Here is an 18,485-nt window from a genome sequence, read left to right on the forward strand (position 1 = left end):
TCTGCAGACGCTTCAGGGTGAGGCATTGTGGGATACACACAACAGTTATGTCGAAGATGTTTTGAATATAAATATCAATTTAAAGTTTAAATGATTTAACGTCATCAAGATGAAGGTTGGTAACAGCATTACTTCTGGTTTTAAGAATTCTGTGTTGGGTTTTGTCACATGAACTGTCTTCAGCCAGCTAGCTAGCTAACAGAGCCAGTTATCGTTTTATGTTGGGTAATGTTAGCTCGTTAACGTTAGCTAAACCAGCTAGCTATTTTGTTGGATTTAGCGGTAATAAAGTCAACTAACGATGTGGGTTTTTAGGTGCGACTTTAACTTATTATAGAACGTAGTTTTTCCAAATGTTAGGTTAAGTTATCCATGCATTTTATAAAGACAGCAGGAAAGCATGCTGTTATGCTAGCTAACTAGTAATGGCCAAAATAATCAGAACACAGTGTGTCAAAGTGGTAATGCTAGCCTACATTAATCACACACACAAGATAATGTGTGAGAGCTGTCTGTCATGTGTCCGTTTAACATTTTAAGCAGCTTATAAAAATCTGTTAAACTAATTTTAACTTTACAAATGACCTACAATTACAAGTAAGACATGGGTTTAGGCCAAGTGAAGAATCATATGTTTGCCACTCTGTATTACATTAATTACAATGAAAATAGCTTTTATCTATCTATCTTATCTATATACATTTTACTCGACACCTGTTGCAGATAATACATACACTTAACTGACATTTTTATGGTTATGCTTTGAACAAAACACATCAGAAACTGCCCAAACTTGAGTTATCTTTGAGCACCGAGGCTTATCTATAGGCATCAAAAAAGTGAGAAAAGGTTAGAAACAAAAGCTTTGCCAGACCAACTGTATGTTAAACTTTCATAAAGTTGTGGAACTAGAGAGGCTGTGGTACCCTTGTGAGACCCTAGTATGGATCAAACTCCAAAAACGCTGGACCCTGAACTTCTTATAATACTATTTGATACCGTCTTTCATCAGGGTAAACTTGAAACCTCTTTCAAATTCTACGCCCCCATTTTGTAATGCAGCTTTGCAGTTCAAAATTTGCAGTCTCCAAGCCCAAACCACGATTACTCAAGTGATGTCACTACTCAGCAGGTGACAGCAGTTGTTTATTATTGTTGTTAACTACTCAATTCACTTTGATGTGTAATTAGTGGAGTGATCCTCAAAAACAGAGATCAAGAATTATGGGATTTCTAGTTAGTTTAATTTAAGTCTTCACTTATGCCTACATCTTACTTACTTTCTACATTTTGAACAGCACATTTACAATAATATTGCTTCTGGTTTGTCAAAAATGCTGAAATAAAGTGTGTTCAAAACTTTTGAAAGTTTTTTAAGATGGAACTTATGTTATAAGTATATGTAGACAACTATGAACTATTTAATTTTTAATTCAATTCAATTTTATTTATAGTATCAAATTATAACAGAAGTTATCTCAGGACACTTTACAGATAGAGTAGGTTTTGACCACGCTCTAATCTCAGTTGGTATGAAGTCAGTATGTGTATGTCTTTTTACAAATGAAACTTACTTAATCTATGTGTCCACAGAGCGTTTTCATCCTCGCCGACAAAGCCTGGGCGGGTTCTACCCTACTGTATAAGTGGCAGAAAACCCTTGGTAATTATATCGCTGTTGCAGGGTGAGTACAAACCAAAGAGAACTTTGTAATAATCTACTTCTCTTTTATACACGATTTACGTCAGCACAGTACCTAAAATATGCATGATATTTCTAATCATGCAGACAGGACAACTCAGTGAAAATATTTGATCGACATGGACACAAGTGGACTGAACTCAACCTTCCGGGGTAAGTGTGAGAAAATCATGTATGGCTCCAGTTTTGTCTAATCGACAAGCTCCAGGTGATTACCTCTTGCTGTTTAAAAGTATTTTAAGTTCCTTTCAACTTCTCTTCTTACTCCAACTCCCCTTAGGCGCTGTGTGGGGATGGACTGGGATAAAGATGGGGACATTTTGGCAGTGATAGCTGCAAAATCCAGCTTCATCTACCTATGGGATGCCAGCGTCAATAAAACATCCCAGATAGACAGCGGCATGAGGTATGACAAGCATCAATCGCATTTCCAAAGAGGGAGAAGTTAGCATGATTGGCTTGATTCTCTGGAAATTCAATGCCAGTGTTTCATTCATAATTCCAGCCCATGTTGCTCAACTGTCATTTAGTTTGGATGACAGTAGCTGTGACATTGTTGGTAATCACTCCTAATACTCTGGGTTTGTTTCCTGCTGTCATTGGTTTCAACAGAGATCATATGTCTTTCATCTTGTGGTCAAAATTGGGCCCACTGTTAGCAGTTGGGACAGTCAAAGGAAATCTGTTGATTTACAATCAGCAGACCTCACGCAAGATCCCTGTACTGGGTAATGCACACACAACACAACTGCACAGATACTTGTTCATGGTTTTTCAGTAGTCACTTCTGTTGGATTGATTGTCTCTCCCTCTCCCACCACAAATGCCAGGTAAACACACCAAGAAGATCACTTGTGGTTGCTGGAGTGTTCAGAATCTACTGGCTCTGGGAAGTGAAGACAACACTCTGAGTGTCAGCAATCATGAGGGAGACACCATCAGACAGGTAGTACAATGGTACTACCTGGTAGTACAATAGTAAATACTAAGTAATCCTACATTGGTCATACTGTATGTGACAGAGAAGTACACGGTAAACAAATATAAGATGACATAATTTTGAAAAATTACAGAACAGCAAAGTATCACTAAGTCGAGAAACTTGAATAAGAGAGAAAAAAAAAAAGAGTCCTGTAAGTACTGTAGTCAAGTACTGTATATGGTTATTTTCTTTCTCTAGACAACACTTCGCGGTGAGCCTGCTGAGATACACTTTTCAGTGGTGAAGACGGATGAAAGGTCCGGTCAAGGAGAGAGCACTGTAAGTTTGTGTTTTTTCCGCAATTTTCCCAAACTTGAATTTATCCACATTCTTCAATCATTTTTACATCACACATTTATTACAACTTATTCACATTTTATTGTGTTGAATTGAAGTGTCACCAGTCAATAGTGCGTTCCATTTGTACTCGGAAGTCGGCTTTTCCAGGGCCAAAGTCGGAACCACGCCCCCTGACCTCTGATTTCCGAGCTGTAGTAAGATACTGTTGTAAGCACTTCTGTCTTATTTGTGTCTCACTTAATCCGTCGTACACACAGTGCTGTCCATTTTCTATCTGTGGATGTTTCGCTGTTTGTATGCAAAAACAGCGTAATGCGTTGTTATAAACTGCCATTGCTAACAATGGCTAACCTGGCTAGAGCTAATTAAAACAATGAAAATCGGACTTGTAAATTCAACTTGAGTTTGACGTCATTCCCAGCTTCGGCTTCCGAGTTCCGAGGTAAATTGAACGCACTATAACTTCTGTCATACCTGGCCAAAATAGTCACCATTGACATTGGCATGTACTGTATTTTCATTGTGAAAACCTGTTTAAACTGTGCAACTTTTAGACAAACTTAAAGTTTGTATGAATTATATAATTGTTTGAACTTGACTTCATGGCATGTGTTTACCTTTATGCAAATATTGACCCTTCAGGTGAGTGTGTCTGTGGAAAAGAAGATACTGATGCTCTTCAATATTAACGACCCTGACAACCGGATAGAGCTGACCTTCCAGCGCCACTACGGAAACATTGTGTCCTACCGCTGGTACTGCACATGATCACACACTAACAAAACACTGGTACGACTGAATCATTGCAGTGAGATATTTGTGCTAAAGTTAGCTCTCTTCTGTGTGTTTCTTCAAGGTACGGTGATGGGTATATACTGATTGGCTTCTCCCAAGGGTTCTTTGTGGTTATTTCCACTCACATCAGGGAGATTGGGCATGAGCTCTATCAGGCTCACAACCATAACCATAGTCTCAACAGTGTGGCCATCTCGGCAGCATTAAACAAGGCTGCCTCATGCGGGGACAACAGGTACATACAGGCTTTTTAAAAGAAACAGCACAGCCAATCCTGTTTATGTTTAGGTAAGTGAAAAAAACTAAAGCCCCATGCTTCTTGTTGCAGCATAAAGATCCATGAGTTGTCCGAGCTCAAAGATATCAACAGTGTAGTTCGGCTGGATGATGAAACTAAAGGTGAGACAGTCCTCTTTTTCAGCCATACTGTCAAAGGGCTATCTTGAACCACTTCTCATTAATCTGCTCCTCACTCTTCTCCAGGTCTGGACCAGCTGAACTGGACAGATGATGGCCAGCTGTTGGCGGTCTCCACCCAGAAAGGAACACTCCATGTCTTTCTAACCAAGCTGCCCATCCTGGGTGGCAGCTTTGGAACCCGGCTTGCCTACCTTACTTCCCTGCTGGAGGTCACTGTGTCCAACCAGGTGGAGGGGGTGAGGGGACACACACACACACACACACACACACACACACACACACACACACACACACACACACACACACACACACACACTGTAATAGAAACAGAATTACATTCCATCCTCCAATCACAAGAGAAGATTTTCGTAGAGAGGGATTGAATGAATACAGAAACACAACAAGGAAGAATTCAGAAATTGCATCCCTCCACCAAGGCTGCACAGTTCTCAAATGATGGCAGCCATATTATGGAAAATACCTAAATCCTGTGGTATCGAATATAAAAGGACAAATGCATAACCGTTTTGGGCTGTCTTGATGCAGATATGTTATGCTCTAATTTTGGTGCAGATTAGAGAACATTTAAATGTATTTGCCAAAAGTAAGAAATGTAAAATAATCACCAAAGTTTCAGGAGCTGAAAGGAGTATTCATGCTATAATGAGACGTGACCCAAAACTAATCAACAATTGTGTTTGGACAATAAATAAGTGAGCTCAGATTGATGGAGGAAGGGTTTTTAAAAATGAGAGTAAATAAAATGGGGAGATACAGTACGTAAGGTGTTACAGCTGGGGGGAAACCACCTTTAATCCGTCTTTGATCCATTGTATTTTTCAGGAGCGTCCTGTGGCCATAGAAGTGGAAGTAGAGCCTACTTTCATTGCGATGGGACCATACCATGTGGCTGTGGGAATGAACAACAGAGCCTGGTTTTACGCCCTGGTAGACCAAGAACCTGGTGTGTGTGTGTGTGTGTGTGTGTGTGTGTGTGTGTGTGTGTGTGTGTGTGTGTGTGTGTGTGTGTGTGTGTGTGTGTGTGTGTGTGTGTGTGTGTGTGTGTGTGTGTGTGTGTGTGTGTGTGTGTGTGTGTGTGTGTGTGTGTGTGTGTGTGTGTGTGTGAGAATAAGTGTCACTAAACCATTTGATTTGTCCCTCAGGTTTTAATAAGCTGAAGGACATTGAGTATTTGGGGACAATAGCCAGCATGTGCCTTAACTCAGATTACGCAGCAGCGCTGTTTGAGGGAAAAGTACAGCTGCACATGGTGAGTCAGTGCTTTGTTTCTCTTTTTATTGACCAATTATCAATTATTGAGCAGGTTTCACCATTTACTGTCTGTGTGTATGTTTAGATCGAAGGCAAAGACCAGGAGGAGAAGAAGCAGATGAAGCTGTTTCCAGACGATGACCGAAAAGGTCGGATCCTTTGCCATGCACTCACTGCTGACTTCCTCTACTATGGCACTGATGTAAGGCTCAGCACATCCTCACCTCAATCAGCCCATTAAAATCTTTTTAGCAGGATAAAATAGGTGGATACTATTTAGTTTGGGTTGCATGTTTCCTTAAGACCTTTCTCTAGCCTTCTGAATATAAGCATGTGTCTCCTAAAGCCAGTTTACAATGAAGCTCCACCACAAATAATGAATGAAAGCCTGACTCCATGTGTCCATTATCTTGCTCTTCCTTTATCCCCTTTTCTAATGGATGTTATCATCTCTCTGTCTATCTGATTATCAGTCAGGTAATGTGGTGTGTGTCTTGGTGGAGGACTGGGAGACTGTGAACAGCTACAGCCATTCTGTTGGTGTGAGGAAAGTGTTCCCTGACCTTAACGGCACACGGCTGGTTTTCATCGACGACAAGAACAGCGGCTTTCTGCTCTCCCCTGCAAATGTCAGTACATGGGGTTACCTGACACATCTATGCACGCATGCAGCTAAACATACAGTACAGTATACATACACACACTGATTAAACCAGTAAGTGATGAATTATCATAGTAAGACAAGCATTAATATTTCATTTAACTAAGATATAGTTATAACGACAATAAAGTAATAAAATAATAATGATGAATAATCAAATTTATTTATATGGCACTTATCAAAAGCAGTGATTACAAGGTGCTTTACAAGGATAAAACCGTATGATTTCAAATAACAGATTTGGAATAACAAGAGTGTGTCTGTCTGTCTGTCTGTCTGTCTGTCTGTCTGTCTAACCCAGGCAACGGATTCCTGCTATGAGCTCCCAAACTTCTCTCCCACCATCACAGGAGTGCTGTGGGACAACTGGCATGCTGACAGAGGAGTATTTGTAGCTTATGATGATGACAAGGTCTATACCTATGCTCTGCACAAAACCACTATATATGGTAGGGTGATGGGTGATGCCACGCCATCTCACACACACACACACACACACACACAGGTTTGTGGCACTATCATTGTGGGGACCCATCATTGACATAATGCATTCCTTAGCCCCTTACCCTAACCTTAACCATCACAACTAAATGCTTAACATTAACCTTTACCCTCACCCTAACCATAACCTAATTCTATCCCTAATCCTAAAACCAAGTCTTAAACTTAAACTTGTGGGGTCCAGCATTTTGGCCCCACAAAGCTGTTGGGACCCCACATGCATACTGGACTCCCAGTTATGGGACCCCACAAATATAGTTAAACAAGCCCACACACACACACACACACACACACACCTCTCTGATATTTACCACTAGCATATTAAACATTATTAAACTACTACTACTAAGTACTGGTCCTTGATTTTTCTTACGCTCGCTGTCTTATTCAGAGGGACTTGCAATGAAAGCAACAGCATACATTTTAATGTAAATCAACACAAATACTGTTATGTCACATTACATGATGCAATAAATCAGGGTTCTCGTATTTAAAATACTCCTGTTACCATAATTAGCCAAGAGATAACAGGAACGTTTTTTTAAACTTTATTTCCTTTCTAACTCTGTCTGCCCAGGCCCCCGGGTGGTGTTGGTGGGGAGCACCGCACTCCTCTTTTCCCAGAAGCCTTTGCTTTTGCACAATGGAGAGCTAACATGTCAGACGGCAAGCGGCAAGACCAGTGAAGTGGCTCTGAGTACGCACTCCTTCCTCAAGAACTCAACCAGCACATCGACAGATACGCTGCCGGAGCTCGGCACGCAGCTCGGCACGCAGCTCGGCACGCAGCTCACCCAGGCGCTGATGCTCAAGAGGTCAGCCATGTTGGAGATACTTATGATGTTTGCTTCTGATGGACAAAGATATATATTGGTGTTTGGTCTTTTATCTTATTTTTTAGTTGGAAGTTTATTTGGTTGTGAGACCCTATGGTCAATCCAATTTGTGGTTAGTTTTTTTTTTCAGATGCTGCTGTTCAGGGTGCATATGTGTACATTGACATTATATGGACAGTTGTGCTGTAACAGCATTTTGGATTGTTACATATTATGATAGATATGGAACATCAAGATAATTAATATTCTTCCTTAACACAGTATGTCAAGATACAGAATGTAATTGAAAAAAGAAAAATGGAAAAACACAAGAAAACACTACACGGCCTTTACACACAGTACTTTAAGTTAGTGAAGCTTGACAGGACTTTAGATAGCCGAGTATTGTACACTGCATAGTTTTTATGTGTTACAGGTCCCGTTTTGGTTTGTTTGTGATTTTGTTTTAAATTATCTAGTGGCTCAGGATAAGTGAATGAATGTAGTTCTTTAAACTGACATTTATTTAATCAGTTGCTATTATTGAATGAACCAACACAAAGTCCAGGTTTGATGTGTTCAGAGGGGTTTTTCCAAATCTGTTTGCAAAAATAATATATATAATAATATAATTGGAGAGAATGTTTTTTAGATGTGACTCCTGTTCCTATATCCTCCATTTAAGAAGACCACAGTTATTTGAGTGGGTTTTACATGTTCAGACAGTATATGAAAGATATGCAGCTAAAACCTAGTAATAAGTAATAAAACCTTCTGGACATATTTAACAAGAGGCAGTGAAACAGGACTGTTCTTTAAATTTTCACTCTGAGGTGGCTGTGTGTGTGTGTGTGTGTGTGTGTGTGTGTGTGTGTGTGTGTGTGTGTGTGTGTGTGTGTGTGTGTGTGTGTGTGTGTGTGTGTGTGTGTGTGTGTGTGTGTGTGTGTGTGTGTGTGTGTGTGTGTGTGTGTGTGTGTGTGTTGTCCAGGTTCCATGAAGCCTGGGGTATGTGTAAGTCTGCAGGTAGTAACACAGACTTGGCCGAGGTAGGCAAAGCCTGTCTGGTGCACATGGAGGTTGAGCTGGCAATCCAGGTCTACCGCATGAGTGGCAATGTGGGTATGGTCCTTTCACTGCAGGGCATCCAGGTACAACTAACACACAAACCATGGTTCATATATCACACCGTCTTGATGACAGATACTGTTTCAGTCTGACAATTCTGATACCCTTATTCGCCCTCTCTCTCTGTCTGTCTCCCTCTGCCCAGGGTATAGAGGATATGAATTTACGGGCAGGACATTTGGCAATGTTTCTAGGTGACTACAACCTGGCCCAGGACCTGTATCTGTCCTCAGGCTGCCCAATCGCTGCCCTGGAGGTAAAAACATACACACAACTAACGTGTGTGTGTGTGTGTGTGTGTGTGTGTGTGTGTGTGTGTGTGTGTGTGTGTGTGTGTGTGTGTGTGTGTGTGTGTGTGTGTGTGTGTGTGTGTGTGTGTGTTTGTGTTTGTGTTTGTGTTTGTGTGTTTGTGTGGCGGTGGGGAATCAATTCCAAAGAGACCAAAGATGATTGCTTGTGTCTTTTACTGTAACACCCAGTAGCAAAATGTATTACTAATGTCTTACCTTTCTGTATTAAATGTTGTTATTAAGTGTAACTTGTGAATGTAAAGCTAAAGATATAATAATATAGGCTTAAATTCAAAGCTAATTCTTCAGGAGCTCTCACTGTGTGTGTGTGTGTGTGTGTGTGTGTGTGTGTGTGTTGTAGATGAGGAGGGACCTGTTGCATTGGGACAGCGCCCTTATGTTAGCCAAGAGGTTAGCAAAAGACCAAATTCCCTTTATATCCAAAGAATACGCTGTCCATCTGGAGTTTACGTAAGTACACACACACACACACACACACACACACACACACACACACACACACACACACCATTCACTTGACCTGATATATCTACATTTTAACTTCTTCTTTCTCTCTCTTTGTAGTGGCGACTATGTGAATGCTCTAGCACACTACGAAAAAGGCATGACCCACAATAATGAAGTAAGTGCAATTTATTTGATCTCGACTTTCAGTTGAAGAAGTTTATGAGTGTGACAATCTTTTTTTTTTTCCTTGGCATTTTAGTTTGTCACCATACTCGTCACATGTGACCTCACTAGCTGTCTAACGGTGTACTTACAACACATACCACACAAAAGGACATATGCCTGCATTTAAAACATAATTGTGTGAATGCTAATTCAGCAGCGTTGACAGTATTGTTATCCGATTCTTCCATATGATTTTCGGTCGCCTACTACTTCTAGCTTCTACTTCTAGCTACAAAAAACATTAAAATATCAAAATGATAAGCTTTGGACATTTGTTCTTGTATTTAACTTTTCTCCACCATTTATCATTTTTAAAATATTAAGCTTTTTTTCTTTCTACATACATCTTTCTACTACACTTTTGCCAACATACTTTACTATTACTTTTTTTTTCGATATACTATACTATGAGTTTTTAAACATTCTATATTATGACTTTTTCCAACAAACTATACTATGACTTTTATATGACTTTTTTCGACATACAATACTATGGCTAATAAATGGCTTTTTTTTTTTTTTTTTTTTTTTTACATACTATGCTATTACTGTTTTCAACCTTAATTCTTTGGAGGCACACTGGCTCAGAGGTTAGCTCTGCTGCCAACAGGCAACCAGCAAGTAGTTACTGCAGACTCAGACCCATGTTCGATACCCAGTCCAGGCTGGCCCTTTTCATGACGTTTTTTTTGACATACAATAGTACTGTCTTTTTTCGACATACTACACTTTGACTTTTAAATGGCTTTTTTTGACATACTATACTATGACTTTGTTTGACATATCATACTATGACTTTTTTATCCCTTTTTTCAATAAACTATACTATGACTTTTTCATCGCTCTTGACATACCTATACCATGACTTTTCAACATGCTATACTATGACTTTTCAAAAAACCCTAAAATATTCCATACATTACTGGTATTATTCAACATTTCAATGAAATTCGTATTAATTAAAACCATTCCCACTTTTCCAACTATTCTCACTACTTTACCTTCTTCTTATGCAATTATGCCAGCAATCCAGTTTAGCTTTAGCAATGTAGCTTTTCAGCATTCACAAGCATTTTCTGCAGGAAATGCATTTTCTAGTTATTTGTGCTGGTGTGGTTTAGTCTTCATAAACATTGTCGAAAACCAAGCTGCTGTAGGACAAAGGATCGTAGCTTCACCACTGATGATATAGTATCACCTCCTTTTAGGCATATAAAATAATTTCAACTATTATTTTCTTTAATAATCAATGGCATGTCCAGTCCACGTGTAATTTCTGATCTTTCCTTGCTGAAAATGCTACATACACTGTGGAGTATCTACTGTTGTCCTTTCCACTCTGTATTTACAAAGGTGATGTCATAATTAAATAATTTGAATTGTACTTACTTTGAAGTCTCCTCTTTCCACTGCCCTTACCTTCCTCCGTTTTTCCGCTTGTGGTGCAGTTCCAGGAGCATGATGAGGCGTGTAAAGCCGGTGTAGCCAGGATGTCCATCCGGATGGGTGACATCAGGAGAGGAGCTGCTCAGGCAATTCAGCACCCAAGCAGAGTCCTCAAGAAGGAATGTGGAGCCATACTGGAAAGCATGAAGGTAGAGAGTCAGCCTTCTCGCTCTCTTCTTGTAAATTATATGTTTTGGTAAATTACCATATCATAGGGTAGTGGTAGACTACAGTCATCTGATGTGTTTGTGTTTTATAGTGTGTTTCTAGAACAGTGTTGAGCATCAGGTCATCTTTGTGTTCATATCTTCTTCTGTGGTTTTCATCTCTCTTACAGCAATTTTCTGAAGCCGCTCAACTCTATGAAAAAGGACAGTACTATGACAAGGCTGCATCAGTCTACATTCGTTGCAAGAACTGGTAAGACACACACCAACACTCTCAGACCTGCAAGTTTCTCTCCTACTAAATACAATTCCACCTTATTTTATTCCGTACTCAGGGCGAAGGTGGGAGAGCTGCTCCCACACGTCTTCTCTCCTAAGATCCACCTGCAGTACGCCAAGGCCAAGGAGGCGGACGGAAAGTAGGTTGTTAGTGTGAATGTCCGTCACATTGGAGAGAATGACATCATTAAAGAAGAAGCTGATGTAATGTTTACTGTGTATATAGGTATAAGGATGCTGCACAGGCCTATGAGAGCGCAAAAGACTGGGACAACGTGATACGCGTGCTGCTGGACCACCTATATAATACGGAGGAGGCTGTTCGCATTGTCAGGGAAACGCAAAGCATCGAAGGAGCAAAGATGGTTGCCAGGTAAAGCAAACAAGAGCACAGGTGTATACAAACAACCTCAGCCAAATAGTTTTGTACTACTACTAATTGGGCTTTTCTACTCACATCCCCTAAATGTAACCAAAAACGTATTTTCACAGCACAGGTACAACTGGTAAATTTAGTTTTTATGTTTTATAAACGTAAGGATTATTTTATTTTTATTATTTTTGTGTGTGTTAATTATCTCCTTATTTAGTCTCCAGATAGATGATTACATTTCCGCTGAATCTGGCCAAAAGGAAAGAGGACACCCTGTGTAACTAATCCGATCTGTGACTCTGTTTAATCATTCTCAGTATGACACTTCAAATAATGAACAAATAACACCCATTACTATTTTTATTTGCATTGTTTACCATTTCACCAGCACATTAACATTCATTACTACTTTTTTAACACTTTGTGCTGAGCGTCTTAACGATTATTTCCACTACAGGTTAATCTCAAGATTATTTTTCACTTAATTGTTTAGGCTATAAAATGTCAAATAATTGTGAAAATACCATTGATCAAGTGATGTAGCTTGTTTTTGTCCAACCAAAAGCCCACAGATATTTAATCTACAATTATATAAAAACAGAGACAAGATGCAAATCCTGCCATTTGAAAAGCTGTAACGAGCAGATGTTGGCATCCTTGATTGATAAATGACTTAAACGATTACTCAATCATTAGTGCGGTTGCTAACTAATTTTCTGCAGACTCCAAATCTCCAGTTATTTCCTTCTGCTACTTTTCCCATTGGTGTAATAAACCTTTAATGGTTACACTTTACTTGAAGGTATCTACATAAGAGTGACATGACACTCATGAACGTGAGCATTATAAACAAGTCATAAACATTTATGACATAACGCTTCTGTCATTAAGTGTCATTCTGTTTTTGTCATGATAAGTTAGGGTTACGGTTAGGGTTCATGTGTCATGACAGTGTCATGACACTCTTATGTAGATACCTTCAAGTAAAGTGTTACCCCTTTAACATATGTTTGTGTGTGTCTCAGGTTCTTCCTGGGGTTGAGCGACTACGGCTCAGCCATCCACTTCCTGGTGCTGTCTCAGTGCAACGATGAAGCGTTCCAACTGGCGCAGCAGCACGGACAAATGGAGGTCTATGCAGACATCATCGGTCAGTCTGTGTGTGAATGTTTATATGGACCATATACACAATTTTACAGTTTGGGGTTAATGGGTCTGACTTTATTTCCTATTGCAGTATTTGCTAATGATTTTCTAGCACTGCAGTTTTGACACTTATATGAACCATAACAAAATGCTTTATTTATTTACTACTGCTCGTTATTCCTTTGTATTGACCCATGTACGTTTATCTGTTGCCTCTGACATACACCTTGTGTGTGAATTTTGAAGTTGGGTATGGATGGTTGTGAATGGACTGGGTAAGCTGTAAATGAGTTGCCCTTCTCGGGATGAATGAAGTTGTCTGAATCTGAAAGTTAAATATTAATTGCATGACTGCTGCGATGTGTTCGTCAGGTCCTGAGGCGACGCAGGAGGACTACCATAGCATTGCTCTCTACTTTGAGGGAGAGAAGAAACACCTGCAGGCTGGCAAGTTCTTTCAGAAGTGTGGGCAGTTCAGCAGAGTAAGAACGCTTGCTTTAGTATTATTTTTATTTTTTTTTGTATTCAATTCAATTGTTTTTACACTAATGTATATATTCTAACAGCTATTGACTTAGACATTGCCTCACTCTGACTCATCCACCGGTTCAATATGTCTGTCTCTTCTTTCTTTCTGTCTCTCAGGCCCTAAAGCACTTCCTGAAGTGTCCCAACACTGATGACAACCTGGCTGTTGAGATGGCTATAGAGACGGTGAGAGCTGTGTGTCAAACTGAATATCCCAGTTTTATGTACAAAAATTATGTGACCAGTAGTTTTAATGTGCGTGTGTATTTCAGGTGGGTCAGGCCAAGGACAGCTCTCTGACCAATCAGCTGATAGATTACCTGATGGGAGAGAGCGACGGTATGCCCAAGGTAATCAATACAACGGAGCCTTCTCTCTTAGCTTTGTCTCAGTGGAGGTGTGACTGTGTTGTGATATATCAAGCATTACCTTGTTCTCCCTCTCACTGTCTCTCCTCCTTGTCGTGTGTGTGTGTGTGTGTGTGTGTGTGTGTGTGTGTGTGTGTGTGTGTGTGTGTGTGTGTGTGTGTGTGTGTGTGTGTGTGTGTGTGTGTGTGTGTGTGTGTGTGTGTGTGCGTGCGTGCGTGCGTGCGTGCGTGTGTGTGTGTGCGTGCGTGGCATAAGTTCATGTTTTTGCCCACAGACACACTGTAACTGTTTGATCAGCAGATTCAAAAAGGAAAAACACATTGTGTTCTTAAATGTGATAGCTTATTTCTATTCATGTGGCAACTGGAAGCTGAAATTCATAAATGTGAATGCATATTTTCAGTAGCTAGGTGTCTCAAGTCCAATAACACTCCATCCAAGTGTAGTTTAGAAAAAAAACAGCCAACAGATCAGTGGTCTAGTAGGAGTTCATTATTTTTGGCAAATTGTTTATATAATAGGCAGGTGGCCTGTTGGTATGGGGACTGGTGTGTATATGTGTGTCATAGGTAATGTACATCCTTGTGAGTATCTCAGAGATGCGTGAACGTCTTGTGCGTGACGGATCGTGCAGGCAGCACAGATCGGGACCCGACAGATACTACTTGATGTAGGATGTGTCCTGTGCTGTCGTTGTGTTGCAGTAGGGCACGAGAGTCCCTTTTCCTCTAGCTTGCTCTTTATTGAGGGTGAGGTGAAGGAACAGTCCGTTGTATTTGCTAGACAACTGAAGTCCAAAGAGACAGAGTGAGATTTATCAGTTTTGAACAATTCCAAAACCTGTTTTAGATGCACTGTGTGTCTACAGATCGACCAGCACAGTTTGTTTTTATTTGCATATTATCAGCAACTGTGAAGTAGGCTTCTTTCTAAATACGTGTTTAGAGGCCCTGAAAACCAATTTAATATACAAGTTCTTACTGTGAACAATACAGGAAAAAATACAGGAAAAGAATAGTCTCTTTTTAGTTGTTTGAAGTAGGCAGGTCTCTGTTAGAATAATTTAATGCCACATATTTCCATGCACCAAACAATCAGATGAAATATAATGAATGTGGTTGATTGTGCATCTGCCTGATTTGGGTCTGTTTCAGTGCAAATGTGCACCAATATTAAAGGGAGGTGGACATCATGTTATCATTGTCTTATTTGAATAATAGTTGTAAATACATTTTCTCAGGTGGAGATGAGAAGTTAAAATACAATCATAGAAAATGTTTTATTCCTATTTTATTCCAGCATCACTGCTTTTCACTTGCTTTGAGTTTGCTAATTTCAGACACTTAACTGCAGCTCACACTCTCCCCTTGCAGATACATCCACAGGTATTACATAACCTGTCCCCGATTGCGTCATTAGCTGTGACCAACGCAAGCTGCATAAAAGCTGCAGCACAATCTCACCCTGTGAATTCATGTATGTAAATCTGACCCTGAGTGACGGTGACACTGTTCACCAAACTGGTGATGGTTAGTTGACCTTTCTTTCCTCTTCCCAGGATGCCAAGTACCTGTTCCGTCTGTATATGGCGCTGCAGCAGTACAGGGAGGCTGCTCGCACCGCCATCATCATCGCCAGAGAAGAGCAGTGTGCAGGTACAAATGCGTTCACACAAACACTGGACCAATAACAACCATGACACGCTACACAAACATAATCATACGTTTCATATTCATATGTTGTGTTTTTTTTTTTTCATGTGCTACTCCTAAAGGGAACTACCGTAATGCCCATGACGTGTTGTTCAGCATGTACACGGAGCTGCAGGCCCAGATGATTAAAATCCCTGCTGAGATGGCCACCAACCTGATGATCCTCCACTCCTACCTACTGGTCAAAGTCAGTACACACACACACACACCTGCCATGTGTTAGCTTAGGTTATTTACTGTTGTCATGGTGAATTGCTTTTGTAGCATAGACTGTCCAGAATTGTTTTAATAGTGTTGTATATGGGGGCATTTTGTCTAAAAAATATCTTTTGTTAAGAATGTACTGTTACATGATAAAGCTCCAAAATCTTAACATTACGTAAGCGTGTAGTGTTCCTGAATCTCCCTCCTAAATGTTATGTAGATCCATGTAAAAAGGGGAGACCACCTAAAAGGGGCACGCATGCTCATTCGTGTCAGCAACAACATCAGCAAGTTTCCTGCACGTGAGTCCATACTGAATTTTCCAAACTCTAATCTACCTTCCAATTCACATGAAAAATAACGGATAACGGAAAGCTTAAATGTCACTGAAATAAAAAATGTCCAACAGAAGTCTCTTATTTGTGTAGATGTTGTTCCTATTCTGACGTCCGCGGTCATCGAATGTCACCGTGCCGGACTGAAGAACTCAGCCTTCAGCTTTGCTGCCATGCTGATGAGACCGGAGTACCGGAACGAGATCGACCCAAAGTACAGGAAGAAGATCGAGGCTATGGTTCGGTGAGTGATGAGAATCTTTATACACCTTCAGTTTTCTTTGTCAAACTCCCCTCTCCGGCTCATCCTGACATCCCTCCTCCACACATTTCACTTTACCTCATCCGTCTGACTCTTGCCTACCTCATCTCCTGCTCTACCTTACACTGCCTATCTGGCCACACCGCAGACGTCCAGACACATCGGAGCTGGAGGAGGAAACTACTCCGTGTCCCTTCTGTGGCTTTCAGCTGGCACAGAACGAACTGCTGTGCATCTCCTGCAAGAACAATCTGCCTTACTGCATTGCCACGGTACAAACACAAATTCACTGCCTTATTCATAAACACACTGGAAAAAAAAAAAATAGTTTCCCGTATACTTTACATCATTTGATCTCTGTACCTTTTTCCTTTACTCAGGGTCGTCATATGCTGAAAGAAGACTGGTCTGTGTGTCCTCACTGTGAATTCCCCGCTCTCTACTCACAATTCCTTCTGTAAGTGATGCATTGGTTTTTCATAATTTCTTTTTAACTATCCAAATACGGATGAAAGGTTGAGGTGCTTATCTTAATTCTGCTTTTTTTTCCACCTACAAGACATTTTGGACATCAAATTTTAAAGTGATCAGCTGGTATAAAAAGAAGGTCCAAGTTACTTGATAATTTTAAATCAAATAAGACAGTAGAAGGTTGGTTTAGAGTACTAGTCTAGCACCCTTTCTTCCTCAATTTAAAGTAATAGTTTTTTGGGGGGAAATACTTTTATTGGCTTTTTCTGAGAGTCAGATGAGAAGATTGATTCCAGGAAGTCACTGCTCCTGGCTAAGAAATGGTCCAGCACTCAACTCCCTGTGAAATCACATTTTTAGACGGATTAAACAGACAAGATGTAACATGTTAATTAGAGACGCTGGTATTCAGATTTCGTTATCTTTGGACAGGGCCAAGCTAACGGTGTTCCCGTTTCCAGTCTTTGTGCTAAGCTAAATACAGACATGAGTGGTATCCATCGTTTTAATCTGTGCTAGAAAGAGAACAAGTGTATTCCCCAAAATGTCGAACTATTCCAGGATAAGCACTGGTGAGTCACTTCTGTCATCCATTGGGACATTTACAAACCTCCACTGAACCGTTTGTGTCTAGGTTGCTGGAAACAGAGACTGTGTGTCCCATGTGCTCGGAGACTCTCGGCATCAAACAGGTAAAGAAGATTTCTGATTGTTCCAAATACCTGCAGACTGATGAACCGGATCAATGAAGACGGAAAAAAAAACAATCATATATAAAAATGTCATGTCATTTTGTATTTGCTTAAATACGTCAAATATATATTTTGGATAGATTGTATGCAGCTTCTAGTTTTGTATGATGCATTTCAAAAGATGCTTGATATGCCAACAACTGAAAGACAAATCAAATAAAGAACACTATGTATATTCTGGTGAAATGTTCTCTTCTCATTTTTTTTAAGCTCCTGTGTTTTTTTGAATGACACCATTGCAAACAGAGTGGCTGAAGATGATTCAAACAGATATCTCAAGAACCATTCTTGTGTCTTTCTTGTATTGGTTTTAGAGTTTACTTTAAATTGTGTAGTTTGAGCACCATGAAGTCCGTTTGGTGGCAGTTCTGGAGCTTTCGATCGGATCACAACATCTTCATATCATCATCATCCCTAGAAATATAGATGTTAAAATGTCTGTTTTTCTTTAAGGACCTCCTGTCCATGTTGGTTTAATGTGATTGAAAGAACATTTCTATGACAACTGTGTAACCACATCTGCTGAAGATTGTGTGAGTAGACTGAAAGCTAAATGGACCTTAGGCTGAGATTGTCAACTATAGTTTCCAAGGTCAAGAATGAACTCTCAATGTTGTCCTATTTAACGTTTTTAGTATAAAGAGCAGTAGTGACTGAAGAGCGACTTCAGTACAACTGCAGAATAAGTGCTGGGCCCTGATATCTTAACCCATTTGGCTTTTTCTAGATTTTTCTTATTGTTTGACATTTCATAGACCAAAATAAAAAAAGAAATTGGCGCATTAATTGATAATGAAAATGATTGTTAGTTGCAGCACTAATTCTATTTGCTAACCTCTCAGATTATTTAGTGAAAGGTTTTTCCATTTGTCTATATTTCTTTATC

At 40.0% G+C, this 18,485-nt stretch overlaps 1 protein-coding gene across 2 annotated transcripts; it reads left to right on the forward strand.

The window, feature by feature from the left end:
- On the forward strand, window positions 1-17,755 carry wdr19 (WD repeat domain 19). 2 transcript variants are annotated; one of them, XM_028596349.1, is made up of 36 exons: window positions 1-115; window positions 1,594-1,685; window positions 1,790-1,855; window positions 1,983-2,108; window positions 2,315-2,430; window positions 2,533-2,648; window positions 2,883-2,963; window positions 3,627-3,739; window positions 3,841-4,014; window positions 4,108-4,178; window positions 4,263-4,435; window positions 5,043-5,163; window positions 5,363-5,469; window positions 5,557-5,673; window positions 5,945-6,100; window positions 6,434-6,581; window positions 7,211-7,448; window positions 8,437-8,596; window positions 8,719-8,829; window positions 9,225-9,334; window positions 9,449-9,506; window positions 11,005-11,151; window positions 11,340-11,422; window positions 11,505-11,588; window positions 11,675-11,821; window positions 12,847-12,971; window positions 13,340-13,449; window positions 13,613-13,681; window positions 13,768-13,845; window positions 15,422-15,518; window positions 15,638-15,762; window positions 16,000-16,081; window positions 16,208-16,358; window positions 16,525-16,648; window positions 16,757-16,833; window positions 17,482-17,755. In XM_028596349.1, exons 1-36 carry the CDS (start codon window positions 110-112, stop codon window positions 17,594-17,596), a joined length of 4,074 nt encoding a protein of 1,357 aa, XP_028452150.1. In that variant the 5' UTR covers window positions 1-109; the 3' UTR covers window positions 17,597-17,755. The 2 variants fall into 2 exon arrangements, with proteins under 2 accessions (XP_028452150.1, XP_028452158.1); XM_028596357.1 differs by lacking the exons at window positions 1-115; window positions 1,594-1,685; window positions 1,790-1,855; ... (2 more) ...; window positions 2,533-2,648; window positions 2,883-2,963 and adding an exon at window positions 3,242-3,426.
- The last annotated feature ends 730 nt before the right edge of the window (window positions 17,756-18,485 follow it).

Source organism: Perca flavescens, chromosome 2 (assembly GCF_004354835.1).
Source record: "Perca flavescens isolate YP-PL-M2 chromosome 2, PFLA_1.0, whole genome shotgun sequence".
Taxonomy (NCBI): Eukaryota; Metazoa; Chordata; class Actinopteri; order Perciformes; family Percidae; genus Perca; species Perca flavescens.